Source organism: Sciurus carolinensis, chromosome 5 (assembly GCF_902686445.1).
Source record: "Sciurus carolinensis chromosome 5, mSciCar1.2, whole genome shotgun sequence".
Taxonomy (NCBI): Eukaryota; Metazoa; Chordata; class Mammalia; order Rodentia; family Sciuridae; genus Sciurus; species Sciurus carolinensis.
In genome coordinates this window covers 40135564-40157006 of record NC_062217.1, presented here as the reverse complement: position 1 = coordinate 40157006, position 21443 = coordinate 40135564, and the positions used below count along the sequence as shown (strand labels likewise).

The following is a 21443-nucleotide window of genomic DNA, read 5'->3' as shown; positions in this document are numbered from 1 at the left end:
CAACTTGGTTCCTCCTTTATTTGACAGTTCCTTTAGGATAATTCCTCCCTTTCCTGATTTGCTTCTTTGTGTTTTATCTCTTCCTCATGGAATATTTTGCTGAGAATGTTCTGTAATGCTGGCTTTCTTTTTGTAAATTCTTTTAGCTTTTGTTTATCATGGAATGATTTTATTTCATCATCAAATTTGAAGGTAAGTTTTGCTGGGTATAAGATTCTTGGTTGGCATCCATTTTCTTTCAGGGCTTGAAAAATGTTGTTCCAGGCCCTTCTAGCTTTTAGGGTCTGGATTGAAAAATTTGCTGATATCCGTATTGGTTTCCCCCTGAATGTAATTTGGTTCTTTTCTCTCACAGCCTTTAAAATTCTGTCTTTATTTTGTATGTTCGGTATTTTCATCATAATGTGCCTTGGTGTGGGTCTGTTGTAATTTTGTGTATTTGGAGTCCTATAAGCCTCTTGAACTTGATTTTCCATTTCATTCTTCAGATTTGGGAAATTTTCTGATATTATTTCATTGAATAGATTGTTCATTCCTTTGGTTTGTTTCTCTAAGCCTTCCTCAATCCCAATAATTCTCAAATTTGGCCTTTTCATGATATCCCATAGTTCTTGGAGATTCTTTTCATGATTTCTTACCATCTTCTCTGTTTGTTCAACTTTGTTTTCAATATCTGAGGTTCTGTCTTCCAGGTGTTCTGTCCTATTGGTTGTGCTTTCTATGGAGTTCTTAATTTGGTTTATTGTTTCCTTCATTTCAAAGATTTCTGTTTGGTTTTTTTTCAATATCTCTAACTCTTTATTGAAATGATCTTTTGCTTCCTGTATTTGCTCTTTTAACTGTCGATTGGTGCTATCATTCAATGCCTGCATTTGCTCTTTCATCTCATTGTTTGCTTCCCTGATCATTTTAATTTGTACATTCTGAACTCCCTTTCTGTCATTTCTTCTGCCGTGCTGTCGTTGGATTTTATTGATGTAACATCTAGATTTGTTTGGGGCATTTTCTTCCCTTGTTTTCTCATATTGTTCAGGAATCAGTGGGTCCTTAAGATATTGCAGATTTCCTCTATTGACTTATAATGTCCCTGAAGATTGCTAGTATATCCCCTCTTATCCTTCAGTAGCCTGCAGTCTTGGAGGAAGTTGATAATGCGATGCTCCACAAGGAAGCTGCCTCTCTAGGGATGGTGACCCTCAGGTGGGGTATATTCCCTGCTAGTGGGCAGAGGTGCCTCCACTTGTTGACCAATGGTCATCCAAAGGGGAACTAGGCTGCGGGCTGAGGCAAGGCCTGTTTGTGCCTGTGTCTCTGGTTTTACCGTCCTTGTGGGAAAACCTCACCCGGCAGGGAAGACTCACCCAGTGGGGAGGTCTCGCTGGTCAGTTCCCCTCCTAGAGGTTCCCCTCAATCTACAACTACCGCCTGGGCTGGGCTGTCTTCCTCTGCAACGTTCCCAGGGCCCCGGACCTACCTCCTGGGCCTGGGAGCCTCACCCTTTGCAGACGAGTCTCCTTAGGTTGCCCCTCCTCAGAGAATCTGCCCGCAGTCCTGGAAACTTCGCTCCGCCCCTAGGCGTGTCTCTGTGCGGCTCTTCCAGCAAGAAGCCACCTAGCTCCTGGGACCCTGCTCTGCACCTAATCGCCTGGCTATGCGGCCCCTCCTCTGAGCCGCCACCTGGAGCCCCGTACAATAGCTCCGATACCCAGAGACCCACCACACACCTCCTCCTCCGGACAGCTGCCCGGTTTCCGACGCAGTCACTAGGAGCCCAAGCAACTCACTTGGCGTCTCCTCCTCCTGCCAACCGCCCGTAGCCCTAGGCAGTCACTCCGAGTCCAAGTGACCCATCCTGTTCCTCCTCCTCCTTGGGGAAGCCTCCCGGGTGTTCAGGAGTGGTCGTTTTGAGTCCAAACAACTCACCACTCGCCTCCTCCTCTGGCAACCGCCTGTGGCTCTGATGCAGTCACTCCTAGACCAAGCGACCCGCCGCACTTCTCCTCTTCCCCTGGGCAGCCCCCCAGTGTTCAGAAGTGGTCGTTCTGAGTCCAAACAGCTCGCCACGCAGCTTCTCCTCAGGCAGCCGCCCGGAGCCCCAGTGGTTGCTCCGAGTCCAAGTGCTGTGCTGAGCCGCCTCCTCTATGATGATCCCAGTTGTCCGTGTTTACCGCTCCAGCGGGGGGAGGGGCGTCTCGCCGAACAACTCTACTTCACATAGTTCCCTGCGTTCCGGGGCTACTGCCCCATCCGGGATGCCTCCCCAACGGGAGAGACTCACCCGGTGGCTTTGAGTTGGTCCCAAGTCTCTCACTATCTCCTTTTTTGAATCCTGTGTCCTGGAGCAACATGAAATGCAGCCGCCCTCTAGTCCGCCATCTTGAAACCCCCCGGAATGAATAATTTATATCTTAAGGACTTAGGTGCCAGATGCCAAAATAAGCACTTTACACTTATTATCTCATTTAATTGTCAAAAAAAAAACCCTGTTATGGTTTGGATGTGGTTTATCCCCAAGGATTTGTGTGTTGGAATCATCATTCTTAGTGTGGTGTTGTTAAGAGGTAGTAGAACCTAGAGGGAGGTCTTTGGGGGCATCACCCTCGGAAGGAATTGATGTAGTTTTCATGGGAACTTGAGTTTAGTTCTCACTAGAGAGTTGTTATGAAGAGCAATCCTGAACCCTTCTAGTGTTCTGGCTTCCTGTCTTGCCATGTGATCTTTCCTTTTCTCATGTGATGCCATCTGCCCTGAGGTAATGCAGCCAGGCAGGCCCCCACTAGAATTAGCATCATGTGTGTGTGTGTGTGTGTGTGTATGTGTACTTTAAACCTTCAAAACTGTGAACTAAACAGGCCTCTTTTCTTTATAAGTTATCCAGCCTCAGATATTTCATTCTAGTAATGAAAAATGAACTAATGCAAGTCTGTGAGGAAATACTATTTTAATTATTTTATAAATGAGCTACACGAAGCTTCTCTGGGGGTACGATTTTCCTTCTTTTGCTCTGACCCCTCTAATCCTCTTCTTTAAAAAAAAAAAAAAATTTTAGATGTTGATAGACCTTTATTTTATTCATTTATTTAATGTGGTGCTGAGAATTGAACCCAGTGCCTTTTACATGCCAGGCAAGTACTGTACTACTGAGGCACAACCTCAGCCCTTAATCCTCTCCTTTTTATTTTAATTTTTTTTCCTCCTTTAGAACTCATCTTGGATATAACTTCTTCCAAGTTTTCCCAAATGCACCCTATTTAAATTAGGTGTTCTGTCTTGATTTCTGTGGTATCATGTGCATCTTTTTATTATGGTACTTACAATTCTGAATTGCTATTTTTTATTTACCTGTATGTTTTATTCATTAGCTATAAACTGTAGCATAAGAGTTAAAAACAAGGACTCTGGAAAATATGTTGGGACCAGATTCTGGATTCACCACTTACTTGACTGGACAATTTACACTTTGCTTAATTTTCTTCTCTTATAAATTCATTAAAAGAAGTAGTAGTACCTTCTTCTAGAGTTTGTTGTGGAAGTAAAATAATGTAAGTAAAACATTTGGTGCTATACCTAGCATTTAATGTTATCTGTAAACTCTTCAAGGCAGAACTATCATTTGCTTATTTTATGCGTGTACTATCACTGCTTTAGACTGTTTTTGTTCACTGTGTCAAAATGCCTGAGAAAATTAACTTAAAAGGAAGAAAGGTTTATTTTGGCTCAGTTTCAGAGGTTTCCATCCATGGTCATTTGACTCCATCTTTTTTTGCCTGTGGTGAGGCAGACACTGTGGGAAGCTTGTTGTGGACTGAAGCTGCTTACCTCCTGGCAGCCAGGAAGCAGAGAGAGAAGAGAAAGGACCAGGGTCACAATATCTTCTTCAAGGACATTCCTCCGTAGGCTACTTCCTTCCACTAGGTCTCATCTCCTAAAGGTTCTACCACGTCCCCATAGTACCTCAGGCTAGTAACCAAGCCTTTAACGCATGAACCTTTGGTGGACATTCCAAATCCAAACTCTAATAGTACCAAACCTTTTATGTGGGTTATTTTATTTAATTTTCACAACAAGCCTACATGGGAGGTACCACCATTAATATGTTATTCCTCTTAGCATCTCTGCATGAATGACTGAGTGAATGAATGATAAATGGAATTGTGAGGGTGGAGCCAATTGTAGTGGTAGACAACAGTGTGGAAACATGATGGAACACATAACAACAGGCAAAGAAAGTATGAAAGAAAAAAAGGAACATGCCCTGCATCCTACTATAGTAGCTAACAGCACAGTTCTGGGAACAGGTAGACTTGGGTTTGAATCTCATTTGCTACCTATGTAACATAGGCAGATTTCTTAATCTCTGTGCCTCTGATTCTTTATTTGTAAAATGCAGATAGTAATAGTATCATTTTATAAATGTCTGAGGATTAAATGAGATAATGTATGTAAAATATTTAGCATAAAACAGTACATGTAGTACATACTCTGATTCAACTGAGAAAATCATAGCAGAATTTTGGAATTGGGGGAAATAAAATAGGATTATAATGTATGTGTTAATGACTGAGTCATTAATCACAATTATCAAAATTAGGCATGTTAGAAAGATCATGGTTGTTCTTCCTTACAGCACAGTACCCTCACTGATTGACACAAAATTTTTGTCAAGGAGTCAGATGCAAAGTTAAAAATTAGTTGTCATAAACTAAAGTTAATAGGATAGTTCTAATATTCTGCCTTCTTACCCTGTCACTCCTTGAGCCAAAATACTGGGAAATGAAGAACCAGAAGTTTTCTGCCAGCAATTAATTTATGATTTAGGGAATGTCTGTGTTTCACAATAGAAACTGTACTTTTACATCTGACCTCAAATTTGCCTGGGTTATTAATATTCTTGAAAACAGAATTTGAGGAAGGGTTTACTGTAAGTAGGCCATTTGAAATGTAAGAAGACAAAAAGCAGAGCTGTTACAATATTGCTATTTAGTGAGTTTTCAGAAATTTATATCATCAGAATTAGAAAAATAGAACTTATAGTTCTTAAGTAAGTGAGAACTACTTAAAAACACATCATCTCTATTTGAGAGAAGTGGTAGAGATAGGTTTGGAGGAAGATAGAAGGTAGAATTACTAAGGAGCTTTTCTAAAATGCAGTTGTCTTCCCTTCCTGAGTATATAAAAATTTTGTAGGGTAAATGAACACCTGGCATGTGTGTTTAATAAAGCTTCCTTGGTGATGCTAATATATATTGCCCTCCAAATAAATTACAGGCCATGTCAGAAAGTAGGAGTTTACATTACAAAATATACTTGAAAACTAAAACCAGATGTTCTAGAAAATGTCAGTTATTTTTCCTGGAGTCCTGGGATAGAAGTGGTTAGGATTTGGGAGGTAATCTTAGCTATGTTCTGCTGAGCAAAGAAGAGAGAAGCTGGAGATAAGGAAGACATTTTTCTTTTACAGTCTTTTGCCTGGGTCGGACCCTAGTAATTTTCATTTACCTATGGACAAATAGCTAACACATACTTTTTTATAGTTTATATGCAAACGTTCATGGTTATTCATACATATAGCCTGATAGGAGCTTGACCCAAAGTTTAAAAATTTTTGGTTAGTATTCAGTATTATGGTTTTATGTCTGTAGAGACTGGGTTAAGGTGATCTGCTTTGCCTTTGTTCTACTGTCAAAACAGTTTGTGATCAAAGGACAGATTCAGTATTAGTTCTGTGATTTGTTTTAATAAGAACCATCATTTAAAATTATAATAACACTCATAGAAACAGGGTTTTCTTTGTTAAGGGAAAAAAAAGAGACACCTCTCAGACTTGGTTGACTTTTTGTCATTTTTTCTAAATTTAATGCATTCAAAATAAATAGAAAAATGAAAGGAGCTTAGAAAGTAAATTCAGCACCTAATTATCAGAAAAAGCAATTGTAAACTTAAATTTTTAAATTTTCATCTTTATTGCCAAGAAAAAAATGCCCTATATTATAATATTCAAAGTTTATAATTAAAAAGTGGGAAAGAGAAAAAATTCCTGCAGACATTCTAGGCATGACATAGACTGTTGACAGTCTAAACTTGAAATTAATGATTAAATTGTCTGAAGTCCTATAATACTGTCTTAGTCTGTTGGGTCTGCTGTAAGAAAATACAATAGACTGAGTAGCTTATTAACAACAGGAATATACTTCTCACATAGAAAGGGAAATCCAAGATCAAGGCATATCTTTTGAGAGCCCATTTCCTTTTTTATAGTTAGTGTCTTCTCACTGTGTCCTCAGAGGTGGAGGGGACAAGGCAGCTGTCTGGGGTCTCTTTTATGAGAATGCTAATCATGAGGGATGAAACTCAGTTGTGCCTGGAAAGCCTTGGTTACCTTTACATGTCAGGCCTCCATTGCACCCATCCAACCTTTGACTGTAAGCTTAGAGGGCAGGAATGGCCAAGAGGTTTCCAAAGCCAGAACAGATGTAGAAATAGTAACACATGCATATCAATAAAAATCACTTGCTAGGAACCCAAACCCTGCCAATGAGCATGTTCCTACTATCTTAGATTTATTTCAGTTTCAGAATTAGAAAATTTAAGAATTATGAAATCTTGCGAACTCAAGAATAGGTACACCTAAACAATGTAGAAACAATGCAGTTGAAAGCCAGTGAAATACAGTAGTAATGTTTACTAACATTTCTCTTTTCCTTTTTTTTTTTTTTTTTCTTTCAGTGCTGGTGAAAAAACCCAGGGCCTTGTTCATGCTAGGCAGAAGTTTCTTTGTTTTTATTTTTAAACACTATATTATACCAATCAATAAACAATTTTTAAACAAAACTTGGGCACTCTGAATAGTTTAAACCTGCTAAGATACTTGCCATTGTGCAATAATATGTGTGAGTAAAGTGTACCCATTAGATTCCCATAGGCAAAAATCTGGTGATTTTGATTCTCTGGTATAGAGACCCTCATAAAAGACAGAAGTTACTCAAAGAGAATTGCTTTTAATTGAGATCATTTAATTGTAGGATGTTTGTTTTTAACTTATTTTCACATCTTAGTCATGGGCATTCTTAATAGATAATTTAATGTCTCCTTACTTCTGCAGTGCAAGTATATTTTTTCCTGACCTTTGAACTATAAGCTCCCTTTATGTGCTTCTCCATTCAGTCATAACCTTCTCTTCCTTCAAAATTTGGCAAAGCATCCTTGACTTTCATCATATTCAGAAATGCTAGCTTCCTTTTAAGAACTTTCATGCCCTGTTCCTCTTTTAATGTCTGTTTCTCACACTGTATTAGTTCCCCTTATAGTATTAATTCCTCCTACAATATGAATTTTTATTCATTTTATTAATATTCACTGTTCTTTCATAGCCTTTTTCTGAATTTGTCATCACACACTTAACTTCCTTGCTCTTTTTCATCTGTCTCTTCCCATCAGGTCTAACCACCATGTGGATAAAAACCACCTTTACTCGGCACTGTACTCTCTGCCTAGTACATGGTAGGCGTTCAGTAAATATTTGATTTTTAGTGGATAATGACTGACTGATAAAAATAAATTTCAAACCAGGTGTGGTGATAATCCCAACTACTTGGAAAACTGAGGCAGGGGATCACAAGATTGAGACCAGTCTGGCTTAGTCAACAAGACCCTGTGTCAAAAGTAAAAAAAAGGCCAAGTGTAACTTAGTGGTAGAGCACTTGCCTAGCTTGCATGAGGCCTTAGATTCAATCCCCAGTTCCATCAAAACATAATAATAATAATAATATTGGTAATAACTTTCAGTTTTACTCCAGGTTGCCTAGAACACTCTACTGTACTCCACTCCATTGCACTTTACTTTTTAAAAAAGCCTTGTAAGTAAGAGGCATTCTGAAACAGTTCATGTACTTCATGGCTAAGGTGCATATACTATGCTTGATTAATATTTTAGGGAAAAAATACTTGAAGGAAAGGAGTAGGTAAAAAATATTTTAAAGGACTTCATGTATGTATAGCTAAGAAATTTCCACTTTTAATCTTATCCTCACTTTAAGGCAGAATTAACTTCAGAGAACTTGGAACATTTTAAGCTTATCACTTCATTCATTTATGCAACAAGTACTTATTGATTCCCTACTGTTTGCCAGGCAGTTTTAAACATTGAGATTTTGATGTGAACAAAATAGACAAAACTTATGCTTTCCCGTCTTTTGTATTTCTAGCAAGGGAGATAGTTCATAAACAAGTAAACAAATGAATTCATAATATAATTCAAAGTAGTGATCTATGCTGAGAGGAAAATAGAGCAGAGTTAGTGGTAGCAAATAGTGGGAATTAAGTTCTCTTAGACAAGATGTTCAGAGAAAGCTTTGTTTAGAAGGTGCTATTTATGGGGATATGTGAATAATGGAGTAGATTGAGTCCTGAGAGGCTCTGGTGAAAGAGCATTCCCGATAGAGGAAGCTGCAAATACAGAAACTCTGAAACTGGAAGTGTCATGTCACACTCATGGAATAGAAAGATGACCAGTATGGCTGGAATAAGTAAAGAGAGTGGTGAAGAAGGAGGTCTAAGAAATAGTAAGAGGCCAGACCCCCAGTGGTGTTTTATAAACCAAAGTGAGGAGTTTGGATTTATTCTGAGATTGGAAGCTATTGGAGGGTTTTGGGAGTGGGTGGATAGTAAGGAGTAACTTCTTTGTTGAAGAGAACTGGGAGGCAGAGGGAATAGAGGTGTGAATATGGGTTTATAGGATGCTTTTGCAGAGTACAGACAAGAGATAATAGTGGCTGAAACTCTAGCAGTGTCATAGATAATGTAAAGTAGTGAAATTTGGAATATATTTTGAAGTTAGAACCGACATGCCTTGCCTGATAGATTGTCTAGTAGAGGGTGAGAGAAAGAATAATTAAACACGACTTCCTGTTTGTTTTGTTTCTGTTTGTTTTTTATTTGGGCAACTGGATATGAGGAATGACTTAAGGATATTTGAAAGCCTGGGGAGATGCAGGATTTTTTTTAGTATAGAGGGTGATTAGTTCATTTTTTAAATAGACATCAAGTGAAGACGTTGAGTAAGGTACAAGAGGACAGATACTTCTAAAATAATCTTTCAAGGCTATCAGCCAAATGCAGATGCCAAAAGGAGGGTTGTTTACTTTTTTGTCCCTACTTCCTAATACTGTATGTATAGAACCTGGTACAAAATAGACACCCAGCACATACTGGGTGGGTGGATGGATGGATAACAAGGCATACATTTATACATTTGAACAAATACATTCTCCTTTTTGAAATGGCATTCATAGGTAGAAATAAGAATCAACCATGCTACCAAATATTTATTTATTTATTTATTTATTCATTCATTCATTCATTTATTTATTTATTTTGTGGTGCTGGGGATTAAATTTAGGGCCTTGTACATGTTAGGCAAGAGCATCCTACTGAACTACATCCCTAGCCCTCAAATATGTATAGTATACTCTGTGGTAAGTACTGTACCAAATGATTATATGTGTTAACTCACATAATTCTCATAATACTATGATTTAAGTTACCATTATTATCATTAGTATCTCTGCAGTTAAGAAAAGTGAATCTTAATGAGATTAAGCAACTCGCCTGAGGTCATAAGCAGCCAGGGTTTGAACCCCTTCAGTATGGCTACAGTCTGTGTTCCTTTCCATTGCACTATATTTATTCCCATTTTCATGACATACTTATTATCATAAACCTAAATTTACATATCTGTCTGATCACTTGGGTTGGAGGAATGAACTGATAAAAAGTGATACTTGCATGAAACAGACTATTAGTAAAAACAAACAAAAAACCCTACCTTAATTCTCACAGGAAGACTTTACTTCAATATAATCCTGTTGTACTACTCTAAAACATGAACCAGGTTTTATATACTTAAAAAGCAAGTTGAATGCCTATTTATTTTTTTAAGAGTCCAAAATGCCAATTTATTCATTTCTTAATAATTTCCCATTTTACAATGAGGAAATTAACAGCTGCACAGTCCAGATGTCTTTGTAGCCCAGGAAGTTAACATGTCATACAAACGAAAAACAAATCTGATTTCTTTGCCTTTGATGAAACAGGGCACACAAGATTTCTTTAGTGTGCTTTGTGGCCACTGTCATACAGTCTTGATGTCAGGCGACTTCACTAAACTAGGGAACTTATGCCATCCTCAGTTCCAGCCAGGCATGGTAAATGCCTATTTAGTAGCATGTTTAAGTCCTGTTACATCTTTGTGAGCTCTCAGGATCTCCTAAATAATCTGTTTGGGAGGAAAATGGAAGTAGGCCACTCATGCTGAACATACATGTACACCCATACTGTTTCAGTTAGATATATTCAGTTCATCAGTGTCTAGATAATGTAAAACACTGAGTATAAAAATACATCCATTAGCTAAAGTGAATTTGTTAGGTGCTGATTGTTAGTACTACTTTACTCAGATGAAAATCATTATTTAGATTGCACTTCAGAGTACCCCTAATGAATAGTGGAAAGAATGACTATACAATAAAAGTTATGTTATGAAGGTTTTAGATTCCTCTCCTTCATTTTCCAAATCATACATGCCCCCTTATCCTCTGATGCCACCATAGGAGAATACCCATGCATGCCTACAACCACCTACACTTTGACATTTCTTTTTGTAGTAGCTGCTGTTACAAATGGTAGCCTACCTTTATTAATCTACTGGAACTGAAAAAGGGTTAAAAACCATCCAATGGGCTGGGGATATAGCTCAGTTGGTAGAGTGTTTGCCTCGCAAGCACAAGGCCCTGGGTTCAATCCCCAGTACCGCAAAAAAAAAAAAAAAAAACCATCCAACTTTTGCAGTGATACATATAATAATAACTGTATGATTATCACATCTTTTTTTTATTCAAAATTTATCAAGTGTCTATTTGCTATCTAGAGAGGAAAAAGTAAATTATTATTATTATTATTACTATTATTATTATTAGCAGTACTAGGTTTTGAACCCAGGGACATTCTACTCGTGGGCTATTCCCAGCCCTTTTTATTTTTTAATTTCAGACAAGGTCCATTAAGTTGCCCAGGCTGGCCTCAAATTTGTGATCCTCCTACCTTAGCCTCACGAGTTCCTGGAATTACAGATGTGCACTGCACCTGACTTTAAATTTTAAAAAGATATTTTTTCCCTTGAAAGTTAAGAGTTGAGAGCATATTCTTAACACATTAATATGTGCATATATGACTATATATGACTGAAATAAAGTAATCCCATCAAATCTCTGAAAAGTGTTGAATGTCCAAGTGGTACAGTGAAGGTACATTAGGTGTTATGTCATTTAATCATACAAAGTGGGTGCTGTTTTCCTATTTTTCAGATTATGAAGTTGAGCCTCAGAGAGAAATTTCACTAGGAAGCTGTGCAAATAGAATTTAAGTTTGCATCTTTTTTAATTCTAGAGCCTATGTTTTTACTATTATTGACCTTAAAAAAAACAAAGAATTCTTTGTGCTTTTTATTTTTGTTGACATGCGTTGAGAGTAGGATGAGTAAGAAAAACGGTGTCGAATATTGTCTTGCTTGGGCATCCAATTTCCTATTACCTTTGAGTAACTTACCTTTACTTTTTCTCTCTTTTTCAATTTCTTCTCCCTTTAAGTGTGTCTCTCAAGTTGCTTTTTGTTTGTTTTGTTTTGGCACTTTCCTAAGATATTTGACTGCTATATATAAAACAAGTAAATCACTAAAAATTAGCCAGAAGGAGTACCTGGATGGGGTTTGGGGATTTAATTGTGTGGAACTAGCCAGGACAATTCCTTAAGAACCCACATTTAATATCTTTAGGTCTTTTCTCTTAGTTTCATCATATTACTCAGCTCTGACTCTTCTGGTTTCATGCCTGAGGATATGATCATGTCTGCAAATATTCTAGAATCTAGAGACATGAAGCAGTATAGAACATACAATATTCATCAAATAAACATTCCTTAATGTTTTTAGTATGGTATCCATCATTTTTAGTATGGTATCTCCTCCCTAGATTCTCCCAGTCCAGAGAATGATGTTTTACACCCTCCAAATAATAAACCTTTTAGGCTTTTGTTTGTTTGTTTCCCTCAGTAAAGAAAGGCAAAAAGGATGAGAATATCTCAAAGTCTAACTTGTTCTTCAGAGGGTTTCCATCCAGTTCTACTGTTATTGCCCCTCTACTTGACCTTCTGCTTTAAGTATCTAGTATCACCATTTCCAAACCCTTTGGGAAGGCTTATATTCACTTATTCACTTGGTTTGTCCAGTGGCTTTATGTAAAAAATTGCTGAGTCCATCCAACTTTTTCCCATCTACCAAGTAGATTACTACTTGTTCCTCTGCTTTCCAGTTTGAGATTTTTGTACCTCCTATTTCCGCTTCCATTCTCTTTGTTCATTAGGTTTATATCTTTAAAAATAAATTCCTTTTATTGCCGTTTTAGTGGGATTTTAGAAGAGAGAGTTAATGTATGCATTTGGTTTATTTTCTTTAACTGGCATTATCTTTTAAAGATTCAGTTTAGCATAATTTATTGTGGTTTTTAAACATATAGAAGTTTTCAATTTGCATGTATTCAGATCTGTTCATATTTCTTATTGTAATCTAATGGGTTTTCATCAAACCCACAAAGTCCTTGGTCCAAGTCTAAGAAATTTGGATGATCTTCTGTATTTACTTTAATGTTCTTCAGTTTTGTTTCTTAATGAAAATGGTTTTGTATATTTTGTAAAGATATAGTGATTTAACTTTTTTTTCAAATTGTTAGCTGATTTTTCCAACACATTACTGATTAGACTGTTCTTTATATTTAATAAAACTTTGTTATATACTATTTTATATTTTACTTCCATTTTTTACATAAATAAGTCTGGTTTTTTATAAAAAATATTTCTTAATTAAGCACTAAAAACACTTCTTTTATGGAATCTACTCTTATATACTTATAAGTGGTCACCTCTAAGAAATTACAGTTTTTGAATCAGTATTTTTAATGATTTTTACTGCTGGTCTTATTTTTTTGTGAATGATATTTTTAAAATCATACCTTGAAGTTTTTTAATTATATAGAAATATAATGTTTCTATTGATTATGAAATCGTAACAGCAGTGTTGCTAATATTATTCTAATAGTGTCTCTATAAATTATTCTTGGTTTCTGTACTAACAAATATCTGTGAACAGTGGTATTTTTCTTGTTTCTTCCTTTGCAATCCTTTGAGCTTTTATTTCTCTTCCTTGCCTAATTGAACTGGTTGAGACCCCAAATTCAATGCTAAGTAGAAATGGGACATGGGTTTCTTGTGACTTTTTTTTTAAGGAGAGTGCTTTTAATGTTTCACCACTGCACATAACATTTGCTGTGGGTTTATTGTTTGTAAATGTCATTTATCAAATTAGAAAATTCCCTTCTGTCCCAGTTTACTACTTTTTTTCTTTTCTATTTTAAATATTACAAAAGGGTCTTGAATGAGAATATTTTTGTATTGATTTTTTTTTTCCTACACTGGAGATTGAACTCAGGAGCATTCTACTACTGATTTACATTCTCATAACTTTGTTTGTTTTTGTTTTGAGACAAGGTATGATTAAATTGCATAGGCTGGCCTGGAACTTGAGATTCTCCTGCCTCAACCTCCCAATAACTGGGATTATAGGCATTTACCATCATGCCCCAGCCTCTTCATTGATTTTGATAATATATTTTACCTTAGTGAGGTGCATTGCATTATAGATTTTTCTAATGTTGAACAAATCTTGCAACATGGATAAAGTCAACTTGGTGATAATGAATTTTCTTTTAAACACTGCTGATTTGAGTTGCTAATACTTCTTGATTTGGAATTTTTATATCTCTGTTCATGAATGAAAATGGTATATAATTTACCTTCTTGTAATGTCTTTGATGGATTTTAGTATCAATGTTATGCTAACTTCATAAAATATGACAAAGAATATCTCTACTGCATTCTATATGATTTTGAGTAAAAATGGGATTATCAGTCCTCTGAGTGTTTGGTAGAATTCTAGGCAAAACCTAAAGGACTCAGCTTTTTCATTGTAGGGGAATTTTTAATAACTGATTCAGTAGTTTTAGGACGATTCAGCTTATTTTCTTTCTTTTTTTATTGGGATTTGGTAAACTTATGTTTTGTAGGATTTTTCCACATACTTTCAATTTGATATAAATTTATTCATAATAGTCCTGTTATCTATCTAGTCTTTGCCTGTGATTGTGTTCCACTTGTCATTTCTAATCCTACTTATCTTTATTGTTACTATTTTTCTGGATCATTCTGATTGGAAGTTTGTTTAATTTTTTAAATTATTTCAAAGAACAGATTGCTAGTTATATTGTTCAGTGTTGTTTTATCTTTGTTTTCTGTTTTATTAAATTTTGCTCATATCTGTATTATTTCCTTCTTTGAGTCTTTTCTGTGATGAAAAATTTTCCCTAACTTATAATGCAGTTTGAACAGCCCAAATCTGAAATTCTTCAAAATTCAAAAATTCTTTTGGTGCTGAGGATCAGATCTAAGGACTTGCACATGCTAAGAAGGCATTTTTTCACTGCACTACATCCCCATCCCAAGATTCAAAAATATTTGAGTGCCAGCATAATGGCACTTCATGTGATAGGTCACAGATAAAACAACTAAACATATTATATACAATTAACTTCAGGCTGTGTAAATAAGGTGTATATGAAGCATAAATTCTTTTTGTGTTTAGAGCTGGGTCTCACCCCCAAGTAGCTCATTATATACTTGCAAATATTCTAAAATCATAAAAAAATTTAAAATCTATAATACTTCTAGTCCAAAGCATTTCAATAAGGAATACTCAACTTGTATAAACATTTGAGGGTTATACATTTTCCTACTCCTTTTGTATATATATGTGTAGTACAAAATTGGTAATTGAGAATTTCAAGGGTGGAGACAATGATCCTATTGTAACTTCTAAATTGCCACTGTTGGTTGTACCTAAAATTCATAGTGCTTCACATGTCAAACAATATGATTTTGATACATACCTGAGAAAAGCAGACTTAAATAATAATGTTTTAATATCATCTTGTTTCACCTTTATTAGGACTCGCCTTTATTTGACCTTATTAAACAATCCAAGGACCGAGAAGGACCAGCTGATCACCTTGAATCTGCTTGTTCTCCCAACCTTCCTTTCCAGAATAATCACACTGCAGCAGATATGTAAGTAGAACATGTTATGTTATCCATTGAAGTTGCAGATAGATCTTGAGCATAAGGGCACTATATAGAAGTTGTATAGAATAGAATTTTGCTTAAGATATTGTTATTGCTTTTAAGAATTAGGAATGTAGCATACATGAACTAAATAAGGTCATATGAAGGAATACAAAGTGCTACTGAATTGTGGTAATAATGGTGTAATGAGAGTAGATTTCATTGCACAGATGGCAGTTTAGATAGGTTTTTAAGTACTGAATAGGATTTCAACATAAATTTAGAGAAGTGAGAGGAGACAGAATAGTTTTCTAAGAGTCAGAAATGACATGAACCAATAATAGCCAGGGTAACAGGAAACATTTTTCAGAGCACACAGATCAGTCCCTTTGGATGAAGCATGGAGTAAGTCTAGGGAGTAATGTGAGATATGGACCAAAACAGTTGATTAGAGCAAGGTGATGATGGGAGCAGAAAGCAATAGCCAACATGTACTTAGAAGGCTCAGTGTGTGCTGGACAATTGCCTAAGTACTTCATGTTCATGATTTTCATTTAATTTTCATACCTGTCCTATAAGGTAGTAGATAGTGCTGTCAACCTCATTTATCTATAAAATAGGGATTAGAGAAATAAGGTAACTTGCCTAAGGTCAACAGAAATCCAGCTCAACCAGTTTGACCCCAAAACCCATGCTCTTACTTTCTCTAGCTACACTGCCTTTCATAGAAATGTGCTTCATGTTATGGTCCTGTTCTGTGTTGGAATCAACATTACAGTGTTCTGTGATTAGTATAGGAGCCACTTTCCATAGATGTCATTTTCATTCTGACTTGTATTCAGACTATTCCTAGCATATAGAGACTCTTCATTCATGTATATATTTGTTTGCTAGGCAATAGTTTTATAAATAGTCAAGCTTTATTTTTTTCTTTAATTAAATAGTTCTGTTAAATGCCAGAAAGTATTGTAAGCACTGAAAAGACAAAAGTAAGATGGTCTAGTCTTTCTCCTTCATATAGCTTTATGTTCAGGAAGAAGGAAGCAATGAATAAGTAAACTAATACATAAGTCAATTTTAGAGTATAATAAATGGTATAAATGAAATGAATAAAGTGATATAAAAGAGAAAACAAGAGGGCAATGGAATATTTAGGGGTATTTTCCTTTCTCTGATGAAGTGATATTTTGACCTGAGACCTGAAGGACAAGTGGATGCTGACCAGGCAAAAATCTTCATGTTGTAGGGCAGATGGAACTGGCTGGCATGAGGACTAGAATGAGATCCAGAATGAATGGGTATAGTATGAGAATGGTGCACAGTGAGGTTGGAGAGGCATAGACCAGGGCTAGACTTTTAGGTTCCCATGGGCCATAGTAAGCAATTTGGATTTTATAAGGGCAGTGGGAAACCATTTAGCAGGAATGCAGCTTGCTATAATATATATTTTTAAAAGACCACTGTCTGGTTGCTATTTGAAGTACCAGGTGGTTTGGGGGAGAAAAGGGGTCAGGACAGGAAAGAAAGTGGGGAGACCAGTTTGAAGACTATTTTAATAGTTCAAGTGAGGGATGTGGGTAACTTAGTCTAAGATTTAGATTTAAGATTAAAGGTTGAAATGAAAGATCTGGGATACATTTAGAGCTATATTTAATAGGTTTTAAATAGTTTTATATCAGGTTTGAGGAACTTGAGAAACAGTGAAATTAATTACTTCTAGATTTTTAAATTTAAGATACTAAAAAATGTGTGACTATTTTTTGAGATAATAAAAAACTGGGAAGAAGAAATCCAGATTCTACTTTGACCTTATTAAGCTTGAGATTCAAGTAGTGACACCCATTATTAGGTAATTAGATATTTGTATCAGAACTCAAAGGAGACTGACTTTGCCCAAGTTAATCATCTATAATTGTAAGTTAGAAAACCAAAGGGAAAACTAAAGGGAATAAGAGACCAGGCTCTGGTACTTATAAAATTGTGCTGGTGAGTCTTTCTTCCTACTGCACTAGTTAAGGTACTGCACGTAGTGGAAATGCCCATAATAGGGTACAAATCCTACTTCCTCTTCAAAGTTATTTCTGATCTATTAAAACAAAATCAAAACACAGACCTGGATTATTCTGGTAAATAGAGGACACCATAAAACAAAAGAATTGCTATAAATTGAGAGAGGATATTTGCTGATATTCCTGCCTTGATTTATTCCTGGCATATTTAGCAAACAGGTATAAATCTACTTTGATCATGTTATTTGAAGTACTAAGTCATAGAATTCTCTGCTGTATAATTTAAGAGTGTGTGGTGTAGAACTTGTCAACATTGTATATGAACCATAGTTTTCAGTAAAAAAATTTTTAGTGAGAGAATCAGAGACACATGACAACACTGATATTAGTAACTTGTTTTTTTATTTTTAAAAAAATTTTTTAGTTGTTTAAGGACCTTTATTTTATTTATTTATATGTGGTGCTGAGAATCGAACCCAGTGCTTCACACATGCTAGGCAAGCACTCTACCACTGAGCTACAACCTCAAGCCCCATTAACTTGTTTTTTAAACTTAAGTTATTTTATGTTCTAAATCCCACTACAGCTGTTAAAATGAAAAATTGTACATTGTTTTCCTAATAAGTTATTGTTTTCCTAATAAGTCAGTAATTCCCAGGAAAAGCCACTTATTAAAAGAGACATAAGTATAACAAACATAGTTTTCCTTTTAAGCTGTTGTTCCAGCTTTTATTTAAATAGCCTGCTTGGAGAAATTGACAGGTAATAACTGATTAAATACGTAAGATGTGTCTGGGTATATGTGTATAACATGTGTATGTGTATGATTCTTAACAAACTTCAAATGAGGACTTTTTCCTTTTGAATACCTCTAGGTATCTTTCACCTGTAAGATCCCCAAAGAAAAAAGGTTCAAGTACACGTGTAAATTCTACTGCAAATGCAGAGACACAAGCAACCTCAGCCTTCCAGACTCAGAAGCCATTGAAATCTACTTCCCTTTCACTCTTTTACAAAAAAGGTTAGTAGAAGATTACTTTCAAGAGCATGTCTCTGAAACCAGTCTGACTAGGTTCAAATCATGGCTCTAATACTTACAAGGTTTGACCTTGAGCAAGTCACTTAATATCTTTATGTCTTAGTTTCCTCATCTGTAAAATGAAAGGAAACTATAATAATTTACCTTATAATAATAATAATAATAATAAATTATCTTAGAGGGTTTTCAACATAATTAAATAAATTATTACATATAAAATGCTTGTAACAGTGCCTATCACATAGTAAGCACTCAGAAAAGGTTAGGTGTTAGGAATGCTGCATTGCTGTTGTTATACCTTCAAATTAATGTTTGGAAATATTTGCCCCAATGTCTCTTTTACTATTCAGGTATATATGTAGTGTTGAGATTATACTGTGTGTTATTGACAGTGCAAACACATTTCCTGGATATTTTCAGGACATTAACAAGTCCAGTAACCAGTTTGTATAGTATTATCTGATTGAATGTATATATGGTGGGGTGGGGAGGTTTATTTTGCATACCTGTACATGTATATAAACGTAAGTCCGTACCAATTTGGAACCCTCTGAAGGAGAGTGAAAGGCCAGATTCCTCTGTGATAAGAATTTTTACTGATTTTATTCAAGTCAAAACTATATTGAACCTGACCTGGCACAGTGGTGTACACCTGTAGTCCCAGTGGCTAGGGAGGGAGGCTAAGGCAGGAGGATCATGAGTTCAAAGCTAGCCTCAGCAAAAGCGATGTGCTAAGCAACTCAGTGAGATCCTGTCTGTAAATAAAATACAAAGTAGGGCTCAGGTGGGCCCCTGTGGTCAGTACCTCTGAGTTCAATCTCTGGTACCCCCAAAAAATAAGAAAAAGGAAAAAAAAAAAAATATATATATATATATATACTGAGCCTTATAGGAACATTGTAAGCCTTGGCCCTTAGATTAGGCCAGTGGTTTTCAAATGGTAGACCCCAATCAGCAGAAGCCATACCTCCTGGAAAGTTGTAGAAATGAGAATTTGGGGGACCTACCTGTATCTACTTAATTAGAAATTCTAGAATAGAGCCCTAGAGCCTTCGTTATAACAATCCTCTAGGCAAGAAGGATGTATGCTTAAGTTTTAGAATACCTGGGACAAATTGTTAGCTATAAAAAGTTTCATTTGCCTATGCAAGTCTTTAAAGACCCATTTTAAACCAAGGATTTTTGTATTTAAAGTAAATGGACAAAAAATTCAGTTTTGTCAACTCTCTTTTCTCTAAATCTGTATTTCCAATAATATTTTAACAGATTCTGAATAAACAATATCACAGTTGCACTCTACTTAGATAATATACACATCTACCATTTTTCAAGAGTATACTTTGTTGGTACTTCGTAGAGAAACGTGGTTCAATTTTTTTCTGTTAGGATTGGAAAAATTAATAAACACTGACAATTATTGACAATTCCATATTTTAAAAAGTAATTATCCCTCTTGAATATTGATAGTAGGAATTTCCAACATCTGTGATGAGTGATTACCAACAGAATGGAAGCAAACCCTATTTGGTTTTTCTAATTTCACATCTTATGACCTGTCCCCCTCTACATTCTACCTCTGCATCAGTTTCATAATGTAATAGTTAATTTATCAAGTATTATGCCTGCCAAGTATTATGCCTTCCACTGTGGTATTATTAGGAATTACTTATTCATAAAGAAAATAGTGGTAAAGATAAGGTTACTGTTAAGTGCTATTTAAAAACAATAATGGTATAGCAAGTTAATGATTTTTTAAAAGTCTACTTGTGATAGAAAATGAACAGTAAACATGGTTCATTCCCCTTACATTTGCAGTGTACCGGCTAGCGTATCTCCGACTAAATACCCTATGTGCAAGCCTTCTGTCTGACCATCCAGAACTAGAACACGTCATCTGGACCCTTTTCCAGCATACACTGCAAAATGAGTATGAACTCATGAGAGACAGGCATTTGGATCAAGTAAGAAAATTGAGCACTTGGCTTTTTCTTCTCTCTACTTTTTTTTAACTGTGTACTGATTTCTTTAAAATAAATAAATAAAAAACAAGATAGGATTCAAATGAGAAGTTTGATTAACTTAGTAGACTTTATATATTTGCTAGCTACCATTTATATTTTTGCTGTAATTCTTACAAATTAGAGCTTTAGAGATCAAGAGTATATTTCAATAACTACTTATTTAGTGATACATTCTTATCTATTAAAAAAATCACTGAAGAACCTGTTTATTTTCAGCTTTTTGTGTTTTAGTAAGCCAGATTCATTTTAGTGTAGAAGAATCATGAAACTTAAAAATCATTTGATCTAAAGCAAATGATTCATTGCCTATTGAATGAATGAAGTTTATAAACAGAATTATTTCTTATATCCTCCTTTTTCTTAGCGCTCTCTCTCTCTCTCTCTCTCTCTCTCTCTCTCTCTCTCTCTCTCTCTCTCTCTCTCTCTTCCCCTCTCCTTTCCCCTCCCCCCCACCTCTCTCACCCAAGGTGCTTAACCACTGAGCCACATCCCCAGCCCTTTTAAATATTTTTTTTAGAGACAGGGTCTCCCTGAGTTGCTTAGGGTCTTGCTAAGTTGCTGAGGCTGGCTTTGAACTTGCAGTCCTCCTGCCTCAGTCTCCTGAGCCACTGGGATTACAGGCATGTGCCACCATACCCAGCTTTCATCTCTTAAAATGGGTTGAAAGAACAATATTTTGGAAGGGGATAACAGCTTATCAATATAATTTTTATATACAAATCACCTATTTGAAGTACACAATTCAGTGGGTTTTAGTATGTTCTGAGTTATATAACCATCACAATTCATTTTAGAACTTTTTTTTTACCATATAATTGTATATATATGAAATGTGCAGAATAAGGAAATACATAGAGACAGAAGGTAGATTAGTGCTTGTCAGGGACTGCGGGGATGGTGACTCGGGTGTTTTAGTCAACTTCTTTCATTACTGGGTCTTTGGTATTATATCTAAGAAACTATTGCCAAATCTGAAGTTATTAACACTTATCCCTATTTTCCTCTAAGAATTTAAAAACTTTTAGCTCCTACACTTAGTTTTAATCTATTTTGAACCAATTTTTGTAGTTGGTATATTAGTTACCTTTTTGTCCCTGTGAAAAAAGTATCTGCAAAAAACAACTTTAAGATTTAAGATTTATTTGGCTCATGGTT

The 21443-nt window shown here is 35.7% G+C and overlaps 1 protein-coding gene and 1 non-coding gene across 3 annotated transcripts in view; both read left to right on the top strand.

Annotated features, from left to right (window-relative positions):
* The window catches only part of Rb1 (RB transcriptional corepressor 1), a 156188-nt gene that overhangs the window by 116838 nt on the left and 17907 nt on the right, over positions 1-21443 (top strand). For both annotated transcript variants that reach the window (XM_047553463.1, XM_047553464.1), the window contains 3 exons: positions 15107-15225; positions 18104-18249; positions 20083-20228. In XM_047553463.1, the coding sequence (XP_047409419.1) occupies positions 15107-15225; positions 18104-18249; positions 20083-20228 (411 nt within the window). The remainder of the gene's footprint in view (positions 1-15106; positions 15226-18103; positions 18250-20082; positions 20229-21443) is intronic.
* Trnaa-cgc (transfer RNA alanine (anticodon CGC)) lies at positions 10739-10812 on the top strand. Its single transcript has one exon. It is a non-coding gene; the product is annotated as a tRNA-Ala (tRNA).